Source organism: Amphiura filiformis, chromosome 10 (genome assembly GCF_039555335.1).
Source record: "Amphiura filiformis chromosome 10, Afil_fr2py, whole genome shotgun sequence".
Lineage (NCBI taxonomy): Eukaryota > Metazoa > Echinodermata > Ophiuroidea > Amphilepidida > Amphiuridae > Amphiura > Amphiura filiformis.
In genome coordinates this window covers 21,627,928-21,655,925 of record NC_092637.1, presented here as the reverse complement: position 1 = coordinate 21,655,925, position 27,998 = coordinate 21,627,928, and the positions used below count along the sequence as shown (strand labels likewise).

Genomic DNA, 27,998 nt, shown 5'->3' with positions numbered 1-27,998 from the left:
CGGGTGGTTACGGTAAATAAATCCATGTAGAATTTGTTTTATTACACCAAACTTTGGCTATGGGGTGGAGGTTGTCGGCTATGGGGTGGAGGTTGTCATGTAGATAGGGAAAACAATCGCACAGTGAAATAGGTCATTTGTGATTGACTAATAAAGTGGCATGATTTGCTCATGAATATTTATGAGGTGCAAGAATATATACTTACTGGCCAAGCGCCTGCCGTGTCAATTAGGTTCTGATGTATCCAATAGAAATGATTCACTAAAACAATACCGTCAGCTGGTGCATGCTGCAAACAGAAACAAATCATGCAATATACAATTTAAACAATAAATAACATTTTCATATTGTCACAATTACAGTACATGAAGCTTTGATTTTTGCATGGTATGCAAGTTTATTACATAGTATACATTACAATTGTGTAAAAATTTAGGAAAAAAATTGGGGGGTGCTTCTCAGCAAATGTTACTATCGGGGGGTCAAGATTGACCAAATTTTGACATCGTCATTGGTTTACCACGTAAACACAAAACTATGACAATTAATTCCAAAAGTGTATCTATGTTATCAAGCAATATATTACTATTCTAAATCCATTGGGATGTAATAGTGATATATAAAGTATTATTTTTCACTCTTTTTCGTGTGTGGCGGCGACGACATGTTATGATATACATGTAGACAAAACATGTGCATATCTATAACATTGGGCGGTTGGTGCAATGGTTAGAATGTTAGACTGCCAAGCAGGATTCTCAAATTTTTTAATTCCTATTTATTTTTAATCCAAAATTTAAGCCAAAAACGCACCTCTCAGGGGAAAATATAGCATCCAATGTGACAAGCAGTGTTGCCATCACATTGTTTGTTTTTTGCTTACGATATTGGCTGTTGCCGTATTAAAATGATATAGACCACAATCGTCTGGTTACTATTGCTTTAATAACTGCAAATCATGGTAATGTCTGCAGTAATTATATAATTAACTGGCATTCTTTTAGCTGCAGATTACTTTATCTGTTGTGAGGAATTTTTGTAAAGAGTTATTTCTTAGTTATTTCTACTCACATCACCATTGCAGCATATAGTCCCATTTTCATGTACAATAACACCGTAAATTTTATCAAAAAATCTGTTATGCACATTTGGTCCATGCATTCCCATGGAGTACAGCTGAAGCAGCAAGAGAAAAAAACATATAGTGGTGATTTCAAAAATTGTCACAAATGAAGGTTCTTGATTTTTTTACTATACCTTATTCCTCAAATGATTTGCTAAGCATTTGTTTTTTGTTTTGAAGATATAATGTAAAAAGTTACTGTGTATCTAGATAGGGGTACGGACAGGACAAAATATATATTTCTTGAAAATAAAAGCAAAATAAAGGCATTGGCTAAATTTGGCTTACACATCTGCAATGGAAATAACATTTAGCCTATACATGAAGCAGATATGATATCTACCCATTTGATAGGTAAATGGAATGTTTCTTCGGGGATTTGCCATTTGGTCTAATACCATTTGATCTAATATCCATTTCGTCTACATCCATTTCGTCTAAACCCATTAAGTCTATATCCACTACGTCCAATAATCATTTGGTCCTTTAACCATTTGGTCCGATAACCATTTAGTCTAATAACCAATAAGTCTAAAACCGTTTAGTCTAACAACAGTTTAGTCTAATACCCATTTGGTCTATAACCAATAGGTCTAATAGCCATTTGGTCTAATACTCATTTGGTCTACAAACCATTTAGTCTTACAAGCATTTAGTTGATTAATAAATAGACGAAATGGTATTAGACAACTGGTTATTAGACCATATGAGTATTAGACCTAATGGTAATTAGACCAAATGGGTATTAGACCAAATGGTTATTAAAAAAATATTAGGCCAAATGGTTATTAGACTCTATGGCTAGTAGACATACCGGTTATTAGACCAAACAATATTAGACTAAATGGACATTAGACTATATGATTATTAGACTAATTGGCAATTAGCCTGTCTGGTAATAGACCAATTAAATATAGACTAAACGGGAATTAGAAGAAATGGTATTAGCCCAAATGGCAATAGACCGTTTCTTCATTTGGGGATATGGACAGGATGAACTACAAAATTATTTCCCATTCATTTTGAGGCAGGCAAAGTTACACTTTTTGTTAGCCTAGTGGTATATTTCTGTCAGTATGTGATACCCATTATCATACTAAATCTGCCACTCTCTAAAAACAAATTCATAGTGCCAAATCATGCCGTTTCATAGGATTTATACACATATCTGCATATAACAGTACAACACATTTTTTCTCTAAAATATATTTTCTAGTATTGCTCATGATATATCACTAAGTGATACACCTGACAATGTCTGTTGGGGTGGGCTTGTAAACACTGAAGAATTAGGACATATTCTGGACTAAAACCCACCAAACGGGGATATCTAATGACCAGGGATGTTCCCGGTTGTAGAGACTTCTCCCTCTGCACCCCCAATGGCTCAAGTTACCAAAAATGGCATTAAGATGTCCTCGGTTGTCAGGGGGTATAGGGCATGTACACGATTGTACGTTTTAGACCAGTGTCCCCAAAATGTCCCCAACTGGCACCCAAATGTCTCCAATTGGTGGGTTTGGGCTAGAATTGGGTGTCCCCCTTTTGGTGGTTTTATGCAAGTGACCCAATTTACATACTGTACAGGACTGGGGTTGGGGGGGGGGGTTGGAGAGGTGTGTGTGGGGGGGTCAATGTCAATCCATACCTCTGACATGTTCTTGGGTGCTCCTTCTTGTAACTGTACAACATTAATAGCAGTCTCCAAGGTCTTCAAGTGCTGTGCATTGGCTGGGTCTAATTCACATAGATAATCATATGCCTACAGGTAAGATAAACAGTTATGCAGTTGTAAAATTAGAAACATCAGAATAAATCACTTTTTCAATATTTTCAGAAAATATTTGTATTTCTTTTCTACAAAATATTACTTTTCACAGTCAGATATGTCCCCTTATACATTTTGTGCTATTGTTTTTTTTGCATGGTACTGCATGGGAGCAAAAAAAGCCAAATATGCACCTCAGAAAAAATAATTGTGTTTGACTTGCGGGTTGGCTGCGATAAATTTCAACCAGGAAAGTGCCCTCCCATAAAAATCCCACCAATAAATACGAGCAATGGCCATTAATTCTTGTTAGGATTTTCAGAGGGGCTCTCTTTTTGTATGTGACATTTACCCTAGGTGAATCTTTACAGTACTGCTTTGATTATTACTTTCAATCTAAGCAAGATAATATGTGACATGATGAAGGGGAATGAGTCACATGTCGGCCCTGGTCGAAAATGAGTTTTACACTTGTTTCTAAAGAGGACATTTAGAGCTTTCAAAAACTGAAAACACCATGTTGATACGACTTTTCTTTGTGAAGTTACGTCAATTTATCAATCGCTGAAAACAATATAAAACAAAAGAATTTTAACACTTTCTTTGCCAATATCTCAAAATCAATATTGGCGACATCCGACTCATTTCCCTTGATCGTGTCACATATTCTTGATTGTTTGGTGATTGATTGTTTCATTGATTCCCTAAATAGATAACATTAATGGATGGATTATGGCCGACTAACAACTTGACTGGAGGATTGATTTTTTCGGGGGCACTTACATAAGTTGGGGATTTTATTGGGGGAAACTGGGAAGGGGGGAACTGGTTGATTGATTGATCACTTACCTTAGCATAAGTTGTTCTATCATCAGCAGATAATGCACCCATTCCTTGCCCTCTGGTATGAGAACTTTGCTCTTTGATGTATGTAAATTGCCTGTACAAGAGAGAAGACAATCATTTTTATTTTATCCGACAAACTCTAACACCAATAGCATTAAAAATGCATGGTCCCATTAAGGAAACATATATGTTTATTAACCCTAACCGGCCTGAGTTATACAAAACGCAACAGCACCAAAAATATACTATAGCACAAAGCCCCTGGCAGCCCAAGCACGCCCAGGGGTTATTGCTCATGAATCAGACCACTTATATATAGGCATGAAAAGGTTGGCCGTCCGTGGCAAACTATCACTGTCAGGGTGCTCCAAACCTAAGGGTTTGTTTGGTGGTTTAAAACCGGGCAGAAAGGACCACAACATCTTCCATCTTTATCTTCTTTTCTTCTCCCAATCAGCTCCGCCCCTAAAAGCAATTAGGCGTGAGGCTAAAAAAACAGTTTTTCCACTGATTTTTCTTCTGGGGTTAGGGCTACCAACCTCGTTCCCACTCCATCCCCCACTTTTTTCCCGATAGGAGAGAGCGGACTTGGGTTATTTTTAGCAAATTTCCCTGGCAACTTGCAGCTCAAAACAAAACATTCCAAGCACACACTCGGCGCAAAGTGTAATGCTTGCGATGCGCAGTGGGCGCATGGTCCGTGACCTAATTTGATTGATCTCATGCAAGTTGTTTTCACCGCACTTGGTTGTTTTCACCGCATGACGTAGCTCCGCCCCAGCCTATAGAAAGAAGAAGTTGAAAAGGGGAAACCCACATTTTTCCTATTAGCTGAGGGCTTGGCAGTTGATCAGATTGATGTACTGGCAGGAAACTCCATAGGTAGGGAGTGGAGATCAAAAAGATTCAACTAAACTGGAAATAGCCTTGGAATAGGTTCATCAGGTTTGGTAATTAACAAATGAAATTTTTTGTTTGTTTGTCAAAACCAGTTGAAGAAACTTCCATTTCTTGCTGACAGTTTCGTCAGTGAACCACCGACTTTCTCGAAGCTTGGTGTTGTTGTGATGATCCAACAGCTGATGACTGGCGGGAAGTTATATCACTTCCGGTAGCAATGTTAGTCTTGCTACAAGTCTCCAACAGTGGATCAAACACGTTACTCAGATTGTAGACCCCCTCGTCTCTGTTCATAACTCCCCGCGAGATGGATAAAAGAATCAATTCAGATCAGGAGAAGGGGGCGAGGAGATTATGAACAGAGACGAGATTCAAAGAGGACTACGTGCACGATTTTACTAACGCGCAGGGCAGCTTTGAGACAAAGGATTTAATTAAGATGGCTTTACCGATCAAAACCAGTGTGTTCCTGCTGATTTGTGCAGAGTCTTACCTGAATAAATCATGTGAGCTCATTAGCTCCCCTGAGTCTGAGAATGGCCTCATAATAAACATATGTCCATTACTGATGACAACTATATGGTCTGGACAATGACCTTCACTTTCTGCAAGAGAAAGAACATGATAATGCAACATTAGAAGTCAGGCTATCTAGGGGTTTCAACAATTCAGAATTCATATCTTGGTGTTCAAAATAGTATTGTTAGAATTAAATACAGTAATGGAAATTACTTTTTATAATTTGCTACATTGCATCCATTGGGCTATTGCAGTCAAGTCTCAAAATAAGCAGAGCTGGACCAGGAGCCACTCATTTGGAAAAAGCAGCTCCTTGTCCTGAGATTATCTAGTGAACCAGGAGCCATTTAAAAAAAGCTAAGAGTCGTTTAAATTTCAGTTGTACACATTAAATACAAAACCTGCTTTAACTACCAGGATCTATTAAAAAAATGTAGAGCCTGGTTCATATAATTTTGGAGTGGACCAGGAGCCAAAATGTTATTGGGTAAATGGCTCCTGGGTGCCTGGTTATTTTGAAGCTTGATTGCAGTTGAAATCCATACACCCCCTAATATGGAAGACATGACTTTAATCTGCCACACAGGGAGTGTGAATTCCAAATGGAGTCAGTCCGAGTCGCCCATTTAGGTACATGTAGTCCCATTTGAAATTCACACTCACTGTATGGAAGATTAAGGTCATGATTTAAATATGGGGTGTATGGATTTCAACTGCAATAGCCCTTTATCAACACAGGCAAGGGACTGGTATATCGATATGCTTTAGCGAACTGCATACACCCACTTCACTGTTCAATAGCCTGATATTGCGATATGGCAGTTTTTACTGAACATATGACTACACTTTCAGCATAAGAATAATTACCGTATTTCGTCAAATAGCCACCCCCTCTCAAATAAACGCCCCCCCACCACTTTTTTCAACCAAGATGTTTAAAAATGCCGATATTTCCATGCTATCTTGTGTAGTAAGCTTACCAAGTCACCCACATGGTCGATAATAGCGTCAATAATTGGCGAAAATCTGGATTGGAAACCCGGAAGTGAACCAGAAGTCCGTGTTTCGAGTTCATAGTTCACCAATTTAGGGTGAGTTTTAAGTTTACCTAAGGATTTTAACAGGAATTATTGTTCTAAAATTGACCTTGAATAAACGCCCATTGGGAAAATGTAACGCCCCAGGGGCGTTTATTTGACGAAATACGGTATGTACAAACTAACTGAAGAAAACACAAGGCTTTACAAAAATGTTACTGTTTTTTAGCACATCATAAGGGCCATTTCATGGACATTTTAGCCTGCTAAAACTGAACACAGTACCTCCCAAAGATGATTATGCTACCCCAGCTGATAACTACATGACTTATGTGGCCAAAAATCATGGAATTCTGTAGCTTTATTAGACCACTATGGATCAAAATGTTCAAAATCCAAAATTACACCCTTTACCATGAAAATGACCATATAGTAATTGTGTGAGTCCATGTTTTCCTGCATTTTTCCCTGTGTGCATCCTTGTTTGGATAAATATAAAAATGCACACACCCTCCTACTCACACACCTCACACCAACTTAAACATCCCCACGCCAAAAATAGTAAACAATACCCTACCAAAATCTACCAGAATCTCAACAATTTAACTTGACTTTGAACGATCCTGATGAATCTCATGCAATAACACCTTACCTGTCTTGAAGTGTCTGTACAAGATATCCTGTTTAATTCCAGGTTTGCGTCCGGTATTAAACAGGCCCTTTAACTGTTGCATAGACCATACAGTTTTGCCATCACGACTACGGTCAACTGGTACTTCTTCCCTGTACAAAATCAACATTATATATAGAACATTAAATAAGTCTGATCTAATCAATAACCTCATTCCCACTCCGCAGTTGAATGAAATGAAATGGTGATCAAACTGAACTTCTGAGCTGTGGAAGTGACTCAATGTGTACCTTATGTGAAGATGGCTGCCCTCTTTAGCTGATTGCCTTCCTGAGGGGTGGGAAGGCAATCAGGTGGACCGGAGGATGAGGGCTTGTGTGCGGTAATGAACATGTGGGGGGGGTTGTCCAGAGAATATGCTGCAGGGTATCACCCCCTCCTAATTTTTTCTTCCTTTTTTGGCTCTTTTTATGGCAAAATATCATCATCCAATTCTGGAAATATTTCTTTATATTTCTGGATATTTTTGGCCAAATTACCGGAATATCCGGAAGATTTACATCCCTGTTCTTTTAAGTGTCTGAGAGGGCCAGATGCAAAGCATACTATTTACCCCCCCAAGTTACTCAGTGTACTATATGAAGATTGTAGCCTTCTCTAGCCGAATGCCTTCCACAGGGGGGGGGGGGCAGATGACCCAAATACTATTGATAGCACCCCCACCCATCTGATAAAACCAACCTTCGTAAGGTCTGGAAGTGGCTCAAAGTATACCATGTGAAGATGGCTGCTCTCTCTAGCTGAGTGCCCTCCTCAGGGGGCCAGATGTCAATGATACTATTGATTCCGCCTACAATATTGCATAAAACAGCCGCTGGAGCTCTGGTTTCCATATACGCCTTTTCTTCCCACCATTTCTCCATCTGTTCAAAAAAATAAAATAACCAACAAAATGTAAGTCCATGAGATATGAACAAAAATAGTGCTCAGATATTTATACATGCCACCTCATACTTACTAAAATGTTCTCTATAAGGCCAAAAAACAAATTGTTTGTTTGTCCACGTCCTACCGACCGTGTACCCTGGTCCCGACCGTGTCTTTTTTTTTTTTTTTTTTTTAAATTTATGTTGAATGTGCTAGTAAAACAGTGGTTTAGTATAAATTTAAAGAAAGAAAATGTAAAGAAAATGAACAGTATAACATGCAGAACCATCTCAAGAGTTAAACCAGTAAAGTGCTGTATGTTTTTACTTATTTAAAAAAAAAAAAAAATCCGACCTACCGACCCAACTGTTTCATAAGCCTCTATGGACAAACAACCCTTTTTTTTGTTTTTTGGCCTAACCTCTAACAGCCCAAGTGGTATGGGACTCATACAAGGCCCTACATGTAACTGTGAAACCAGCCAAATTGCACACTACAGAGCCTGAAAAGAAGCTGCAGCGAATCACAAAATTTGACACACACATACATGTATGAGGGGTGCCTTTGGGGTGCAGAGATCGCATTGGCCGTCGCCAGCACGCCATGTACACGATCAGCAGATTTGAAGGGGGCTCTCCAAACGTCACCTAGCTACCCCCAAGAATTGAACAGACATACACATGAGTCAAAATATGCTATAAACTGAGAAAGAATTAAAAATACTAGTTGCAATCGAACTCATAAATGATTTGTTTACAAGCTGTCGTTGCGTGATGATTGAAATAACAGAACTCGACAGTAACACAGTGTGCCTTATGGTTAAGTTTGCATCTGATGTCAACTGTCAATCAAACTCGGAAACGATTTGTTTTTGAGTTGTTGTGACAATTGAAATTTTCGAATGTGGTGGTAAAAAAGCATGTCTTATAGTTTATTTTGCACCTTTAAACATACAAACCATCTCAAGAGTTAGGTCTTAGTAATGGGTAACTTTCTTTCTTGAAGGCACCATGTCAACAATGCCTTGTAAAATTGCTTTTGCTTTGTAAAAGTGCTGTATAATATTTCACCATTTTTTGTGATTCCTTTTCTCTGATGAAGGCACCAGATGAATCAACTTTCCTTTTATGCACTACTATAACCAATCAAATGTTGTGTGGAGTTTCACGCAAACTCACAGAATTAAAACCAGAGAACCAGGACTCGACCGCCATCTTGATACAGGCATGGAGCAAAAATTGGGGGTATTCGGTTTCCCTCGGAATGCGCTCGAGGCCTTGCGATGTCATGCAAGCGCGACATGGATGATGGGCGCATTTAAGAGACGTACTTGATGCGACCTGCACGTGAGTACCAAGACGCTTCAGATGAGAATTGTTTTCGTTCGTCTCCGCGCACCATCGGCAAGGACCCGAATACCCCAATTTTCTCCCCATAGCTGACGGCGCGATTGTACGTGGCGGTATAGGGAGTCCCACGTGAGTACCAAGACGCTTCAGATGAGAATTGTTTTCGTTGGTCTCCGCGCACCATCGGCAAGGACCCGAATACCCCCAATTTTCTCCCCATCGCTGACGGCGCGATTGTACGTGGCGGTATAGGGAGTCCCTGTTCTCCTTTTCTAATTCTGTGCACAAACTACATTTAGTCTTTTTAATTATGTCTTTGATTCTACAATGCTATAAAACTGTAACACACAGATCAAATTCAACTAAACGTGTCCATAAAAGAAAAAGTAAAAGATATGTCATTAATCATTAACATCGTAAAATTTGTTAATCCATCATAACATCCTATGATGCAATTATGTCAATCATATGATGTCATCAATCCTGATTTTAGACAGGATATCATCATAGCATCGATCATCATCTGCTGAAGATGCTAGTCGACCTAGCGAAAACATTCGAGTGAAAATAAAAGTTAAAATCATGTTTATATGAATTTAAAAAGATTATTCCAAATACGCACATAAATAATGGTTTATAGGTTTTTAATGTGCTGATTGTATGATATACTAAGATTTATAAATACACATAGTATAAAGGGGCATTTCATGATCCACACCCTCAACCCCCCCACACTTTTCACAAACTCATGTTTATGTACAAAAAATTACTTGCAGATTAATTCGTTTAGTAAAAATATCACGAATTTGTATTTTGTTGGCCTATGGAGCAGTGTAATACACATAATCATGCATAATGCGCAAACGCAATTTAATCGGAATCAACTGAAATTTTGAGAATAAGCAATTTTCGTACATATCTATTATCTACTGAAAAATATCATATAAGAAGAGGATGCTAGGATCACGAAATACTCCTTTAAGGAATACACAAGTTTTCACAATATCTCTCTTCCCTTCTTGCCTAAACAAGAAAAAAATGAAAATATTAAGTACTCCTAGTAATCTCACCCAATTCCTTGATGTGTTGGCTTTCTGTACAAGTTTCTCGTGTAGTTGTTTCCCTACTCCTTTTTCAAAATCAGACACAATTTGGACCGTTTTCTGGTACTCATCTGGTGTTAGTACTGGTTCCGCTGCAATGGGGAATAATCAATGGTACGCAGACTGATGAAACTTTCATTTTATTATGATGACTTTACTGAGTGCTCTAACAGCAATGTACCAGGGTACTCAATATAAAGGGTTCACAACACAGAATATAATATTTTGCAGTAAAACTTTGCCGAGTGTGTGCTACCGTGATGTTGCAAAGTCAGAGCTAACAACGCGTACTGCGCCAAGTTCATTCATAAATTTCCACTCGGCAACAGATATCCTCAGCAGCCAATCAGAGACAAGTGTGCTTCAACGCAGTAATTACGCATTGGACAGTTAAAATACGCTCGTCAAAGGTGCACAAGCAGTCATAATCCCCAAGCTTTATATGCTGTAAATTCTCACGTTACATGTACATTCATGAGGGCCATATATGTGATAGAGTGTAGCATGTCTTCACGTTTATGCGAAAGACTGTAAATATATGGTATGTGCATAGCAGTTTCATCTGGAACGACGGCCCTCATTTAGGGTGATGCTGACATTTTGACTGTTTGTGGTTAGTCTGTAGTAGTCTGTGGTTCACAAGTTTTAAGTACCCCTTTTTGTCTTAAAAGACTTTAAAAATTAAATCGAAAAGTTTTTAAAAATATATTAAATATTAGGCTACCAAATTTCGTACATAATTAGCCATCGTGCATTCGATCACAATGGCTAATTATGTAGAATATTATAAACTGTAGATTACATTCTGCTAGTCAGCAAATAGATTCATCAGGATTGTCCATTGAAATTATTTGCAATGTTCTAAAACAAATTCAAAAATACAAATTTGAGAAAGTGCTGCATCACAGCAGGAAACACCAGAGGTATGTCAACATCACCTATTTATTGGATTAGTTTTAGAACTTTGTAAATAATACATTCTGCATGCTATGTGAGAGTTGAATGGACCAAAGTACAACTTTTAAAACTGCATACCTTTTCTTAGTAAGACATAATAAGCTATTAATTGAGACCGAATGTAATATAATGATGCCTGACATTGTAAATTGGACAGGGTATATGTAAAACAAAATAGGCGACCAATTAGAGGTTAATAACTGCGCATCGGTTATTTGGAGGGCATTGTGAAAAATCTAAACATTTTGCCTTTGGAACCGAGGAATATCTCGAGGAGCGCAGCCCGAGGGATATTCCGAGGTACAAAGGCAAAAAAAATTTTCAAAAAAGACATAAAAAATTTAGGTCTTTTGGGGAAAAAATTTATTTTTAAATGATCATTGGCTTTTCCTCCCAGCAACATACACTTTACGTACATATCATTAGATTTATAAATTTTACTTTGTGGACTGATATATAAAAAATTAAAAAAATGTCAATTTTTAATAATTTGCCATAAAATGTGTATATAAAAAATCACCAATTTCAAAAAGTCGAAATTATTAGATATCAGAAGGACAATTCGATAAGTCTGATGCGCTCTCATGTCCCACAAAAAATACTGAGCAAACATTGTTATCCGATCCCTCGATAAACAGCTTTTCAAATTAATTTCAGTTTGACGGTGCATACATTATACACTGATGCACGCCACAGAGAAAAACTGAGTGCTTTGAAAAAATGTCATACCTGATGCTAGATATCGCTGTAAGGTCTTATCAAGTGGAGGCACTGGAAGTGAAGGGAGGGTGTCCTCTAGTTGGAATGTCTTGATAGGGGGGTTCTCTGATACAGCTGCACTCCCTGCCATTGTTGAGCAAATTCCTGCTGCAGTTCGGAAGGACACTGGTGGCTGATGAGCAGTCTGTGGTCAAAAATTCAAAATGACATTTAAAGGTGATAAAAAAACAGTATCACAGAATTATTACTTTTAAAATCTTAAAATGTGATCTACTCTTACGAAATGAGAGTAAATTTGCAAGTTGGGAGTCTCGAGACGCTCCACATGAGTTGATGGTCTTTGCTTGAATTTGAAGACACTGTATTGGCAGTGATATGTCCTACATGTAGCTTTGTGGGGACATATTTGAATGGAGTAGAGCATAATTATGTATGTATGTCCCAAAGGACATTATATGTACCACTGACTACACACATACTACACAGGTGTCTTCAAACAAGAAACAGCAACTCAACAATTGGAAGCTAGGTCTTGAAACTCCCAACTTGAGACTTTATGCTCATTTCGTGGGAGCAGGTCACAAATAGGGCTACTAGATTGCCAAGATATAAACAAAAATAAAGTGAGTAAACATAGTTACAATGATAGGGTCATACCATTTTAATATTAAAATGTTTGGTATGACCAGGCCCATATCGCTTGAGGGGGCGATGCAACCCCCAAATTTGGAAAAGTATACAAAGTCCCAACATTTCAGAATTTGCAAGCGTAGCGTGCAAAAAAATCAGGTTTTTTATGCTATTTTGAACAAAAAAGATCCAAATTTTGTCCACTTTTCACAACCCCCCCTTGGAAAAAGGTCCACTTTTTCAAAATCAGCACACCCCCAAATGAAATCCTGCATACGGACCTGGTGATGACCTAAATGTATTGACCTTTATTGTTATTCATGAAAGCATGAAAACAATGAGCAAGCAAATACATGATAACACATACATTTGGATCAAGAGAAGATATCTTACCCTTCCCAGAATCCTTTGCAACATAATACATCACCTTATTTCATAAATGATTATGACCAAGGCATTAGCCAGAGAGGTGTCAGGGTGTCCAAAATGGTCAAAAATACCTTATTCTACAAAATCAAAATCTGCTACAAAGATCTAAATTTGCTCTATTCGTTGCTCTTTTCATTGCGGTATATAGGCTATACATTCGTCACTATCGACCCCCCGGGATCAACCCATGTTGCACCAGATAGCAATCAGTCCCAGGGAAATCAGTACAGAAAATTAAAATGAGAGAAATGCATTATGGGAAGTAAGATATCTTCTTCACATTGTACCATTGATAAATAATTTATAAATAACCTATATGGTCAATACTCAATTCATTATTTTTGGTTATCTGTTTCCAAATGTTAATTGTTCGCTACAAACAAATATATGACAAGATCAGTTAAGGTACATGCAGTCATACATGCACCTTGACCTTGTTTAAACAAAGTTATCAATGGTATCTAAACACCTACCCCAGGGACATGTAGTCACATACAATTGATAATAATAATAATAAACAAGGATTTCAAGGGTGAAAGCCTGCCTATAAAATGTGCATGTGAGAAATACTTATTTCTGAGCAAAAACTTTGGTGCAGCACTGTATGGGTTAGGGGTGGTGCAATAATTATGTGTACCCCTGGGGGTGAATTATCAAAATGGTCTGCCAAAAATGCTTGCCCCCCCTTTGGCCATGCCAAAAAATCTTTGCCCCCTCTTTTGACGTGCCAAAAAACCTTTGCTCCCCCCCCTTTTGTCGTGCCAAAAAATCTTTGCCCCCCCCTTACACATGCAAGACTTTGGGGAACCCAAATTTAAAACCTGAAATTGTCTTATCATATAATGCGAGCGCAGCGAGCAGGACATTTTGCATATTTGAATGTGTTCCTAACGTTTTCCTACGCCTTTTTAGGGAGAAACGGTACCCAAAATATCTGTGCCAAAATTGCTTGCCCCCCCTTTCGACCTGCCAAAATCGCTTGACCCCCCCTTTGACTGGCCAAAAATGCTTGCCCCCCCTTCTGGCCTGCCAAAAATCTTTGCCCCCCTATAATTCACCCCAGGGGTACACATAATTATTGCACCACCCCTTATAATCCACATAAATTCAAATATAGGCCAGAGTCTACATATCTGCCCGTCATTTTAGACAGGTAGTTTTCTCCTGGGGCAGGCAAAACTATTGCCTTTGACAGATGCTCCATTATAATTGTTGGTGTTGAGAAAGTCTATGAATAGTAGACCAGATTTGCCAAACCCGGGTGCAAAACAAGGCCATAGCAACAAATATGTGAACTCTTTGAACCCCAATGGGCTGTAGAAGTCTGGTAAATGTTTTAAAGGTCAAATTAGGACAGGCAATTTTATTCAAATGACGGGCAAACCTGAAATTCCTAGCTAAGATCCTGATGTAGGCCCAATTTATTTCTAATGTTTGCTTCCTTTTATACTCAAATCTACATGCATGTTGTTTGATGAAAAGAACTTGAAAATGAATCTGGTTCATGGTAAACATGATTTGTGGTGAACATGATTTGTTTCATCATCATTTTAATACATCACTAAGGCTAATGAAAGTCAATTCCCAGTTTCCCATTAAATTATTTTTCATGACTGTGTAGGTGACCATTTCATTATTCATTATTCATTATTTTATACCATTTCATTATTGCATCTGTTACAGGTGTAAACCAATAACTACCCATGTATATATGTGATAAATCACAGTTTGTAGTTTACAGATGTAGTTTACAACCACATGAAGGTGACTGTACAACTATTATCAAAAGTTTCACAATATTTTTTACGGGATGAGATCAGAGCAGATCAAAAGTGCGGGACAGAGAATTGAGTAGGTATTCATTAATAATTCATTATTAACCATATACCATGCTCCTACTGCAAAGAAAATCCCTGAAAATCAACAGAAAGAGATTTATGATATAAAACCACAATTATTTATGTATGTTAAAGTTTGTTAGATATCAACATTTTATTCAAAATAATGAAATATTTGGCCAGCAAATTGTTTTGAGCGGAGTAGGGTAACGGGAAACTGGGAATCAACTTTCATTAGCCTAATCAATGGACAAAAATGGACATTATAATGTAAGAGCGTTTATAAGTGTGACATGGGAGCTATATATTATTCTGGATCTGGATTTATTACTCTGTAAAGCACTGAGCAGGCACCTGCATCTCATCAGAGATGACCTTTGAATGCCTATTTTATAGCTTTGTGCTGTATAAATAAACAATGCACTTTAAAAATCATTGATCCTACACTCCCAGGTGCCAACATTTTGGATGCAATTATCTCTGCATGCATGGACTGTTAGTTCCCAAATCCCAATATTTCTGTTATGAATATTCAGTAGGTGTTTATGAAAAACTTTATTGTTGTAAAACTTGTAAAGTCTATAATAATATAATACCATTACATAACCCCTCCAGGCAAAAACCCCATGCTCAAAACAAATTCACTGAACTAGAGCTCTGGAAAATGCTCCTTTTCACTGATTTACAATTGAAGTGATATTGATTTGCTTTTTATTCCATACATTACTGTACCCATTAAAATACACCCAATGCTGGTTTGAGATTATATAGTTTGATCAGCTCGTAATCGGCGGACCTTATAACATCGCGGATTAATATCAATATATTTTATTTCAAGAGTGGTCTTGTATGTCACCAGAAGTATCACAAATTATTTATTCAAAATCCTATACTCAATCTACTTTATTTAAAACGCACAAAATCGATCAGATAGGCCAACTACATGTATATCACTCTTAACGTGGGTCTACTTTTCGGCGTATTGGTAAAAGCCTAACAATTCCCACTGATTACAAGCTAATCCAACTATAGTAATAGTATTGAAAATTGAGTCCACTTTTCTGCAGCCCTACATTCCGGGTATAGCACCCAAAACTGAGTTCAGATTTCCTGGGGAATCAAGCTTCTGAATTGAAATTTTGACACGTTTTTGAGCCAAATTATAGGTTGCAAATAAGCTACAAAAATGCATGTTTTCTTCAAAATTTGTCGGCTGTATTCCTTATTTAAATTGCGCATAATGGGGCACCACGAATAAACAACTTTTCGAGAAAATCGGGTTTGAAGAAATCCTAATATAAAATCAAGTTGTGTAAATCAGACCAGGGCTGTCAACTCTCACGCATTGGCCGTGAGTCTCATGCATGGGATCATGCACTTTCTCACGGTCTCACGCTAAGGTATAATCTCACAGCTAGGTAGTAAATCTCACACAAAAAGCTGAAAATGAGTAAAATCTCACGCATCGTCACGAATAATTTGTTGTTCCTACCCCCCCCCACTTTTCACATTCTCGAGCGCCGTGGCTCAAATAATCATGGGTCAAAATGAACATTGGAGACGGCAGATGCCGGTACGCCTCTGTCTCACGCCAAGCAATTCCAAAAAGTTGACAGCCCTGAATCAGACATGCATTCATTATATTTTGTAATTGATGTGAAATTTCTGTAGTAATAAATAGATTTTATCTTTCAAAAGAAATAAAGACACATTATAATATTACTGGTAAATTGAAAACAAGAACAAAACTATACGTTACTATGTAAAACACACAAAACGCAATACCCTAAACCTAAAGTCAACCTTATGTCTCCTCAATCACCGTATAATCCCTGCACGGCATTACTTTTTATCGGCTTCATTGCATTTATTATAGTGGCGTATCGGTCCGTTACATCACTATGGAATGTTGAGGTAAACACCACTATGACATGCAATGTTTTTCATTTTCACCAATGTAACTAAATTATAAGATGTGTGTAAAATGTGGCGTATGGCCAATACGCCACTATGAAAAACACAAAAATTCACTTTGTAATGATTGCTGAGCCTGAGACTAGCAAAATGATAGCGAACGTTATTAAAAGCATTATAAAATGCTGATTTTCAAAAAAATTAGCCACTATGGAATTCAGCCGAGGAATTGTGGAGCCAATGAACTGGCGCATGATCCACAACAACTGGCCATCGTGTATGAATTGAAAGGGTACGTCTGGCGTGCATATGAGCAATGACCATGTGCGGTTTAAGGGTTATAATTATCAATAATCATCAAAATTAAAGCCATAGATGTCATGTGTAATGGATTATTTTTGGCTTAGCAATTTTTATCTTATACACTGTATGCTACATACCAGTACTTTGCAATTTGCAATCAATACTTTGTTACTCTGGTTACGATATCTACAGCAGCTGATAGACCATGAAAATGTGCGCAAATTCTGGAAGAGCCTACTCCCCATTATTAAAAACCACAGAACTGTAAAATATAACATACATTTATGCAGATGGAATTTCAGAAATTTGATAAATTATGCAAATTCAAAAATAATTAAACAACTGATTTATCATCAGTCAATTTGAAACTTGAATTTCGCGGTTCTCGACTTGGGACGTGAAACATGTTTTTTATTTTACTTGGCCTAATGTGATGATTTTTTGCGACTGTGCTGCATTCATATAATTAACGCTGCGGTGAATCCAACCATGCAAAATGACATTGGTTAGTATATTGTACGTATATCCAAGGTCGTGCGTTTGTGTCTTGTAGTTTGAATTATAATTATGGCAATATAATATGCGATATACATGTACGATCGCGGTTGGATCGTGCTGTGTACAGCTGCTGAAAGCTGATGTGTTCATTCAATTGAAATTCCCCATCAGACATAGGGCCCTTGTACAGTAGGTCAATACAACAAATTTTACTGAGTCATGATGACAGATCAACATCATATGCAAACAAAATTAACATGATATGATCACACATGTCAGTTGTCACAAATTCAAATTCAATAAAACAAGACTAAAATATTAGTAGCCTCTACCGTACCAAATAATTAATAAACTTACCAAATAACAGGTCAAATAAGAATCGGTTTCAAAGATCAAGAAATCCCACCAAAACAAAACACACACCCAGCACACACCCAACACACACCTACCCAGCTGATTTTATCCAGGGAGGTGTGACGGTGACCTTCACTTGTCCTTTTATATTGGAAAAGGACAAAATAATACGAGCTGCATTTAAAAGCCAACTTAAAATTTATAGCCTAAAGAAAATAGACACACTATTCATTATACTATATGTAAGGTCAATAAAATATCAATATTCAAATTACAAATTTTAATCAAAAGTTATATCACCTTCAACATGTATAAATAATAAATAATGTGATGGATTTTAACCTTATTCTTCCCCGCTATTTATACTGTTTCTAATGTTTGATTAATTGGAATACAGGCTTTATTTAGCATCTACACACGCGAGCAACCGAATTCGACAGTATTGCACTCAGATTCACAATGAGTTCAGCGTCAGGTATGTGGGATTTTGTACCAATTTTGTCTCCATAAAGTCATCCAAATAATGCTGTTTCGGATTAAAATTTGATTTAACCCAGAATTATTTTCTGTTGATGCTTTTAAATTTAAAAGTTTAAGCTTTAAAAGCTTATCATTATCAAGCATGTCACGTTCAAGAATAAGTTGAACATGTTGAAGGATGATTTCGTGATCATCATCATGATCCTAGCTTGACCTAGCAATAATTTGGTTCACCTCAAGTTTGGTAGTGACGTATCATCGTATATGCATATTTCGCTCGTCGCAGTATCGAATCGTGTGCGTACAGACAGTTCAATGCACTGAGCCTGAGACGTGAGTGTACACGCACGCGCGCACAGGAGGGTTCGAATTCGTTTTAAAATTTTGCGTAGCAGTTTTTGGCTAATTCCTCATACTTCCTACATGTATACCAAAAAGCAAAGCACTAGTGCTGCACACGTACAGGCGCAGGGGCGGCTTCAGACATAGACCTTAAGGTGCATATTTTAGGTATCCTAGGTGAATTCAAATTTGCCATCAAACTGCATCATTTAATATATCAAATTAAAGCCCTTGAGTAAACAAAGCCAAAACTGAAAACCATTTTTTTCATAGCACTTTCCGTAGCAAAGTTACATCTTGTCAAAGATTGACTTTCATCAAAAAGTTTCAGCTAGCAAAATTCCCCAAAACGGCATTTCGGGGTGTTTCTAGATCTTAAGTCTCATTATGATAGCAGCTTTTTTTAATGGAACTGCTATCAAATCCCTCTAAAATTCCATGTGCGGGTGACTTATCACCATAAAAAAATCACATATTTGGGTCAAGTGAAGTATAGAAAACATATTTATGTAGGTTTCTTTCTTGGGCACTTGTTTTAAATTTCTATGTAAAAATGCATTGACATTGTCGGCGAATTTGGCTGACTAGCAAATGTGTTAACTAAGGTTTGCCTGGGTTACCTACATATTTCAAGGAGCATAACAAACACCAAATTGGTGTCGTATGACCTTATACGCCGAACAACTGAATACAAGCACAACGTATGGACCAATATATTTTTGTAAACATTTTAGGCCTATAACAAAATGTATATTTCGTACAAATTGTACAACTATAGTTTCTACCCTATGACCTATAAAAGTTACCTGTTATCAAAGCGTCCGCAAAAAACTGGTCATCGCAAGTATCTTTGATGCTGAAAACTAAGAATATTCACGCAGGGACAGGCCAAAAACCTTACCTCGATCGTAAAATCCAGCCGATGCATGTCATAAATAATTCATTATTCCAATGACAGTGATTGTGTCCATGTAGGCCTATTGTTATTGCACCTGCGATCTCGCGCGAGAGCAGTTGTCAAGCTGAATTTATACTCGATCGCTGGATCACTACGTGAATTCGCCTCTCGAAAACCTCTACGAGGTTGTTGCATCGAGCACACTGACTGGCTTAGCAATTATCAAAGTAGTTTTGTAAACCAATCAGGTTAGACGTACTTTACTGGCGAGTCACATTAATTAATACCGTAAAAGGCCGTCGCGTTCATTGATTGGCTTACGATTTCAAAGAATCGCTTTTGCAACCAATTACAATACGGGTTATATGACGCCCGTCAGAAATTTTGCACGATGACGTCATGCCCAGCGCCACGAGGCTTGCTTTTCTGCTAAAGCGAGCGAGTGGTATAAAGTCGGTTTCACACCTGTGATTTATGGAGCACATCCACAGCGCATTTGACAGATAAAAATGAATTCCCCCCAGTCAGAACTCTTGCTCCCCTGTTCCCCCAGTAAAAACCAAAAAATTCACCTTTTGCAGTAATTTTGTGCAAAATTTTTGATTTTGCCCCCCAATTCACTTTTCCCCTCAATGCCCCCCGGAAAAAAATTCGTGGCACCGTCACTGTTAATTTTATATAAAATGATGTGGTTTGATGGGAAAATGAAAAGAAATGGGATTTTAAATTGAACTTTGGAATTTGTAGGTCTAAGGCTGTGCTAACACTTTTCTTTGATGACTTCGACCATAATTTTTTATTTTTTCAAATATCATAAAAATACAAGAATCTAAGATAATTGAACAGACAGTAGCAAGAATCAAGTTTGATTCTCGCACTGTGTGATGAAATTCTACCCCTGGCATATGAACTAAATAATTTTCAATAAATGTAATTTTGTCCTTTACAGAAGACTCTGCTATCTCTGCTGAAGAGGAGAATGAAATCAGTGAAGACGAGGCGCCAGAAAGTGTGTCATTTGGGAAGAGTCGACAAGATGCCCTGACATCCATATCAGTAGCTCTGAAAGAAACAAGAAGGTGATTCACTGCAGCAAAATGGGGTCTCCCCATCAGTCCGCAACACTGTTAATCCGAACCACCGTCAGTCCAAGTGAAGTTCGGGTTAAGATTAGGGCACCACCGTCAGTCTGAATATCTAATTGAAGTTGGGGTTAGGATTAGAGTTTGGGCTAGGGTTAGGGTTGACATCTTTTTCAATTAGATTTTCGGACTGACAGGGTTTGGATTGATGGTGTTTCAGACTGACGGGGTGTACCCACAAAATGTTTTAACTGTTGATGCTGGTGCAGTAAGTCTTATTATTGTAGGCTAGACGGAAATTATGGATCATTAGCTTCCAATTGGACACCTAAAAATATGGATGAGGTCGTTTTTCATTATAAATATAACCGAATAATCAGTCCCAGGCTAACAAAATATTCATTTCCTGACATGATCGTGTTCTGGGTCCAAGGACTTAGGCAGCTAGCCGTGTAGGGAGTGTTTTACACACCCAGATTTGTAAATACACACCCAGTTTTTGCCCACATTGCCTATACTTTGTACACAAATCTTAGATTTACACACCCAGTTGTTTTAATTTACACACCCAAACATTCAAATCCTGCCTAAGACCCTGTCTGGGTCTGAACTGTTTGCATTCAAAATCTTGATGACAAACTGGACAATAGATAGAAGTACATGGTCCTACCTCACAGTTTTTTAAATCCTTATTCATGTTGCGAGAATCAATCTATTGTGAACCATCCTTCTGATACTTGAGTGTTTGAACAACCGGAACAGTTTTGACAGGTCTTTTGTCTACTTCTCTGTTTGTAAAAAGACTTTAGGATGTCAAAATTGACATCCTCGCTGAATATGAAGGTAACAGCATTATAGAACGGCACTGATAACAGTACACCAGTCCTACACATGTAGCTGATGTATTAGCTTTTACATACCGTATTTCGTCAAATAAACGCCCCCGTTTATTCAAGGTCAATTTTAGAACGATAATTCCCGTTAAAATCATTAGGTAAACTAAAACACACGCTAAAATGACGAACTATGAACTAGAAACACTGACTTCTGGCTCACTTCCGGGTTTCTGATCCAGATTTTCGCCAATTATTGACCATGTGCGCAACTTGGTAAGCTTACTATACAAGATAGCATGGAAATATCAGCATTTTTGAAACATATTGGTTGGGGAGTTTATTTGAAGGGGGAGTTTATTTGAAGGGGGCGTTTATTTGAAGGGGGCGACTATTTGACTAAATACGGTAATTATATAATTGTTTCAGTGAATAGATTCATCAGGTTTGTAAATCAAATCAAGTAGTAATTTTTGTTTGGCAAAACCAGTAAGTTTTACTTACTAATATTTAGTCCATCTGTCGGAGGACTTCATCAGATGTGAGCATCTGATCCACTTTCCGGAGACTGGAAGTAAGACTACTCAAAACCGGAAGCCAGTTTCCGGAAAGTGGATCAGATGCTCACATCTGATGAAGTCCTCCGACGAGATGGACGAAATATTAGTAAGTAAAAACTTACTGGTTTTGCCAAACAAAAATTACTACTTGATATATAATTGTTGTTTTTGTAAAAATCTATCAGCAGTTCCATACACATTATAAAAAAAATGGACTATTCCAGTTGAAGTCATATATGCCTACTATGGAAAACATGACCTTAATACACCCCTATGGAAGACAAATGACCTTAATCTTCCACACAAGGTGTGGATTTCAAATGGGGTTACCTGAATGGGTGATTCCATTTGAAATCTACACCCCCTGTGTGAGGTTAACTTAGGTCAATTGGTTTTAGTTTCATGCAAATTAAAAACATATTATTATCTTTGCTTTCTACTTGCAGATTAAAAGAATTGAAAAAGGAGAAACGGAGGAATAGACATGCACTGCTAAAACAACAAAGACAAAGTAAAATAGACTTGTCATCAGCAAGGCTTCCTGAGAGCGTATTGAAAGGCATCGCTGATCTGGATGATGCACAGTCCGAAAACAAGTAAGCATACTTTTTTACACAATGCATTGTGTCCCAAAGATTAAGGGGCAAGCTTTATAATTGAAAGGTTGCGGGTTTCAGCCCCATCACAGCCAGTGTGTTGCGTCCTTGGGCAAGATGGCTTAATTCCCAATTGCTTCACTCCACCCAGGTGTAAAATGGGGAGCTGCTGGAATAATCACAGTCTGCTGAGAGTATACAACGCTCTTCAAAGTTACCTAATACTGGCTGTGGATGTTGCTTTATAATCTTCAGTGCCAGCTAATGCCACTGCAATTCGCCACTTTCCGGATCAAACCTAAGCCCTCATACGTGCACTGTCCTTAAAATCTAAACCATTTGATTTCTTATTGTCTGTTAATTTACAGGAAAGCACCAGATGACACACCCAGGGTAAGAGGAGAAGAAGAATCAGGGTCATCAGATGATGAAGGTGTAAATGATGATGAGGATGATGATGATGAGGATGATGATCTGGAAGAACAAGATGTTTTTGGAGGTGCAGATCTTGGAGATGAAGATACGAGATCACAGGCAGAAGATTACATAGCTTTTGAAGGTAAGAGTTTGTTTTATTAGGGATTTGACTTCCAGGCTGAAAGGTTTTTTAAAAAATCCTCCACTATGACTAAAAAGAAAAAAAGCCACACTATGACTACAAATAGACAAACTTTGGCCACCTAACTGTATACACTAATACATCAAAATTTAAAAAAAAAAAAAAATCCTGTTCTCTTTTGGTCACTAGCACTAGCGAGCTCTCCTTTTAATCCAAAGATCCTGGATTCAAATCATGTGGCTTGAGAAGGCGCAAGATACTTCCGTGTGGCTCATAGTTGTAAGTGAGCGGTTTGTGACAGTACATCCCTAATTCCAAAGAGATTAGCCCAAAGAAAACCAACTTAGAATTGCCCCTGTGTATAACCCTAAGATAAATGTGCCATGTTGTCAGTGTGATTGAGCTCCTAAAATATAAAGGCCTGCTTATAGTCTTTCACATAGTATTTTAGTGCACCATTGGGCATTACAATCATGCAAAAAGTAGAAATTCAAGAAAAATTGAGGGCATCGCTGTTGATCAAATCACATATTATGACTTTAATAACTACTAGTATGATATGGGCTATAAGCTTCTTATGTCTTATACCGGTTTATATTTCTTTACATCCTACATTTAAAGGATTCCAGGCAGTCCCGCTATCAGATACCAAACATAGAGCGCCCTCTACAAAAGAATCTGCACTAGAATTTCTAGATAAACATTTGTACGGAAGCCGGATACATCGAGAATCAGGTACGTATAAAATAGTTTTTGTCAAGTCTGCTGCCTGCGTAGTTTTGTCAATAAGGCAAGAAAAAAAAATCTGTGCATAGTTTTGTCAATAAGGCAACAAAAACAATAACTGTTCTACGTGCCAGACTGAAACAGATTTTGCATTTTGGGTTTTTCTTCTAGTGGTTTGAAATTAAAAACAGCCGTTTATTGCGTGAAGTGGATTGATTGTGACTGAAATTGTTAAAAAAAAAAATAGAAAATTATCAAAATGTGTTTGCCAAAACATTTTCAGTGATTTTTTAGTGTACAGTATTCATTCCAATAAGCGCCCATGCCCCAATAAGCACCCACCCAGGGTATTTTCAATTTGCTAAAGGGTACCATTAATGTTGAAGTGACAGATAGATGTCGATACAGTGAAATAGCTGCAGGACTACACAAAGTCCTGCATAAACTTGCAATATATTTTCTGCATCAGAAAAGCTACTAGAACGTCTCAGGGCCCTTTTATAACATATGTAAATTCATCTCCAATGAACGCCCAGCTCATGAAAAAATTAGGTACAGTAAAAAAATAAGCGCCCACCCAAAATGACTTGGTTTAGCGCCCTGGGCCCTTATTGGAATAAATACGGTAATTTAGCCTCTTCCATTCAAACCGTCTGTCCGCCCGTAGAATGTGGCATTTCGCATTTATTTTTTCAGGCCATCTACGGGCAACAATCTTGTTTTATTTTATGAAGCCTAAGCTGGTGAAGATATTTTAAATGTTTATTTTGCTTATAATTTAGGACATTAACTCTCTCCATGCAGGTGTCGACTGCAGACTTTTTCAAAAATTTTCAGAATTGTAAATTGTCATGACCATATTTGGAATTAGCCTGAAAAATGCATTAAAATGAGTACAAACAAGCCTAGTATTGGTTCAGTGGTTCTTAAGGTAGCTCTTGATAATTTGCAAAAATATCTCAAAACTTGTACTTTTTACGTTAAAGCCTATGGCTAGCACACAGAGCAGAAATGTTAGCTTTGATTTTCTTTTATTTACCCCACAGTAAATAAGCATGTGTCAAGACTACGCAAGAGGGATCATAAACCAGCACTACATTTCACAAAACAAGGTAAGTATTATTATGATAGGATCCACAACCTAACTCAAGAACGGTATGTCGCAAGTAGGTCAAACTATTTTTTTTAATCATGCTTATTTTTTTTACTATACTTATCTGAATCCTTGCAATGAGAGGAATAATTTGGTGTGCTTGTTAAACAGATTTGAGCAACTTTGAAATTTGACCACTGTGTTGACCTTGATTATGGCCGGAGTGTGGGGAATTAATTTGTTAACATTCTGAATGTGTTATACGCTGGCGAAGTTATGTAATAAATCGGATTAACTACCATAGCAATAGGTGAAAACAATTCTGAATATATCGCGCTGCACTACAAGCAGGTTGCACTCACCACCTGTGTATGTCTACAATAGATTGAATACAATACCGGTCTTTTCAAAGAAACTAATCTTACAGGTGCAAGTGATCAGCATGATATGGTTCAATGCATTGGTACCGCATGAACGTACCAGTGCAGCACAGTATATTCAAAAATTGTTTTCACCTATTGCTATGGTAGTTAATCCAATTATTACATAACTTTGCCAGCATTTAGGACCATAAAAGGGTGCTAAAAAAGTTGGTTTGGTAGAGTCCTGGGGGCAGTGGGGGGATGCACATTTAAACCCTGGTATGTATTGAACTATACCAACTTGATGTGGGGAACAAGACAAAGACAAAATTAGATATAAACTAATGCAGTATGTAATTTTGTCTTTGGCTTGTTCCCCACATCAAGTTGGTATACCTGGCTATTTTTAGGTATCCTCTTGTATCATCCTTTAATTGATCCTTGGTGTGTTTTGTACCTCGTCCGTCGGAGACACCATTAGCTACTTTGCATTTAGAAGGACATAATTAAATACCTAAGTGGAAGAAGGACCCATCCACAAAATCTGCTTTTCACTACAATAAACTTTCTTGTTAACAGATTACAAAGCTTCTACTTGTGCAATTAGTGGATAATTACCAAATTTCTGTAGCTATTTATAACACATCTGCTTAGGATGCCAAAAATTATTGGTTCCACTAATGTAGCAAGACAAAATCCTAACTCAAATATCACCCATAGCGCCCTATACTATGAGCTTGTTTTGACGTATGGCCCATTAAACTTCTCAAAAGGCAATAGAAACCAAAGAATTTCTAAACTCTTCTCCTGATTTTTACTACCTGCAAACCACAACAGGGACATGTAATATATCGATATACAGCTTATTTTGAGGAGAATTGCAGGGCTGTCAACTCTCACGCATTGGCCGTGAGTCTCACGCATTGGGTCATTTTCTCACGGTCTCACGCCAAGGTAGTATAATCTCACCCCCCGCTTTTCACATTCTCGGCGCCGTGGTTCAAATAATCAGGTACAAAATGAACATTGGAGTCAGCAAATCCCGGTACGCCTCTGTCTCACGCCAAGCAATTCCAAAAAGTTGACAGCCCTGGAATTGGCATGTGCAGTATCTCAAAAAAGGGGGAAATGCCTCCATTACAGCCCATTTGTGGTGGACAGGGTGTTAGCTAGCCACCTGTCCACCCATCATTTTGGACAGGCAGTTTGGTCTTGGGACATGCAAAATGAATGCTTGTGGCATAATGCTAAATTCTACATGCTTGAATAAGTTCTGTGAACTCAAAACAAGATCAGATAAATAAACCAATGCTATAACAATAGCTATTTGAACTGACAGAACCCCCAAAAGGGGCTAGGTCTAGTTTATGTTTTCAGGGTCAAATTTTGGACAAGCAGTTTTGGTGCAAATGACAGGCACTTGTCAAATCCTAGCTAAGACCCTGGTGGTAGGACAGTCAGATATTTCACTCCTCTGGATATTTCGCTTACCCTGTCAATTCTTGGTCGTGTCATGTCTGGGTAAAAGATTGACTGTAAGTAATTAATGTCACATTTTAGGATGAAAGCTGTACCATTTCATGATTATTACATCTTCTGGATTAATTTTCTTTTGTTTTTCCTGCATTTCAGGCAAGAAGAAACTAACTAAGAAGAGGAAAAAGCAAATGAAAAAAGGAACGACTTTGGGATCACCTTCACCATAATGAAACCATCATATCTGAAATGGATTTTAATAATTTTACAATGTGCATTGTAATTCCAAACTCTTCTTCCTATATATGTGCATACCTTAATTTGAGTATTGTTGCACGGGCTTAACATGCATAGTTTACCTGTGCACGATCCTGGAACCTAGGATTGATTGCAGATATCAGAACCGGGATGGTCCCCCTTCTCTTTTCGAATAGCTCTGACGTGCACAGGGTTCGACTCTTCCTGTACGCAGGACTAATGGCTTTACGTGACTTCCGAATCACGGACGTCGTACATACACTACCTATATCTGTACAAACTAAGCAGTGTATGAGGGCGAGAAGAAATTCTACAATTAAATTCTTTGATGTAACTGAACTTAATTGAAGGATTCCCGATCATATAGGAACTTTTTGGGAGGGAAGAGAATTTTCACCTAAGGCAAGCCCAAGGCTCGAACCCATGTCGATCGTATCTCCTGGCCGGCAGCGCAACGCCTTAAGGTTACACAAAGAGACGTATAAAAAACGTATAAAAGACGTATAAAGTTGTTCTCTAAAACAGAGTTTTCTCAGTAATCAAATATCGCAACGAGTGAAATGTTGGTGCATTGGATGTAGCTTAACATTTTTGTGTGTGTTATATACAAATTATTAGAATAAATTTTAAAATCCTTCGTTTAAAGCATTTTTACCCACCATGTTCACAAGATCAAAAACACGTTCCATGAGGTTTTTTTCAAATGTGCGCTCCGTATAAATCCACACAGAGCGATTGTTTTCTTCTTTTTCTTATTGTATTACAAATCGATCAAAGAAATAATGTTGCCATGGGGAAGAACCAAATACAGTACCGATTAAATTTTAAAAGCCCGTTTTGGGGGAAAATTTTGGAGAATTTGCTTGAGAAAAAGCTGGTTTGTGAA

The 27,998-nt window shown here is 37.8% G+C and overlaps 2 protein-coding genes across 4 annotated transcripts in view; one reads left to right on the top strand and one right to left on the bottom strand.

Moving 5' to 3' along the window:
• Positions 1–17,982, bottom strand: part of LOC140162643 (peroxisomal carnitine O-octanoyltransferase-like) — a 46,593-nt gene extending 28,611 nt beyond the window's left edge. For 2 of the 3 annotated variants that reach the window (XM_072185920.1, XM_072185921.1), the window contains exons 1-11: positions 17,851–17,982; positions 17,133–17,257; positions 11,891–12,065; positions 10,172–10,296; positions 7,567–7,748; positions 6,847–6,977; positions 5,132–5,243; positions 3,742–3,832; positions 2,773–2,886; positions 1,073–1,177; positions 207–290 (exon numbers count right to left, since the gene is read on the bottom strand). In XM_072185920.1, the coding sequence (XP_072042021.1) occupies positions 207–290; positions 1,073–1,177; positions 2,773–2,886; positions 3,742–3,832; positions 5,132–5,243; positions 6,847–6,977; positions 7,567–7,748; positions 10,172–10,296; positions 11,891–12,065; positions 17,133–17,240 (1,227 nt within the window). In that variant the 5' untranslated portion in view covers positions 17,241–17,257; positions 17,851–17,982. The remainder of the gene's footprint in view (positions 1–206; positions 291–1,072; positions 1,178–2,772; positions 2,887–3,741; positions 3,833–5,131; positions 5,244–6,846; positions 6,978–7,566; positions 7,749–10,171; positions 10,297–11,890; positions 12,066–17,132; positions 17,258–17,850) is intronic. The other variant, XM_072185922.1, reaches the window with a different exon arrangement.
• A 263-nt stretch (positions 17,983–18,245) lies between these two features.
• Positions 18,246–27,542, top strand: LOC140162157 (uncharacterized). Its single transcript, XM_072185429.1, has 7 exons — positions 18,246–18,322; positions 20,517–20,646; positions 22,489–22,638; positions 23,007–23,197; positions 23,819–23,932; positions 24,970–25,035; positions 27,011–27,542. Exons 1-7 carry the CDS (start codon positions 18,307–18,309, stop codon positions 27,082–27,084), a joined length of 741 nt encoding a protein of 246 aa, XP_072041530.1. The 5' UTR covers positions 18,246–18,306; the 3' UTR covers positions 27,085–27,542.
• Positions 27,543–27,998: the final 456 nt, after the last annotated feature.

Coding starts and splice junctions, on each gene's coding strand:
- LOC140162157 (XM_072185429.1), top strand. Junction 23,198..23,818: donor AGATTACATAGCTTTTGAAG/GTAAGAGTTTGT, acceptor CTACATTTAAAG/GATTCCAGGCAGTCCCGCTA. Junction 23,933..24,969: donor CCGGATACATCGAGAATCAG/GTACGTATAAAA, acceptor TTTACCCCACAG/TAAATAAGCATGTGTCAAGA.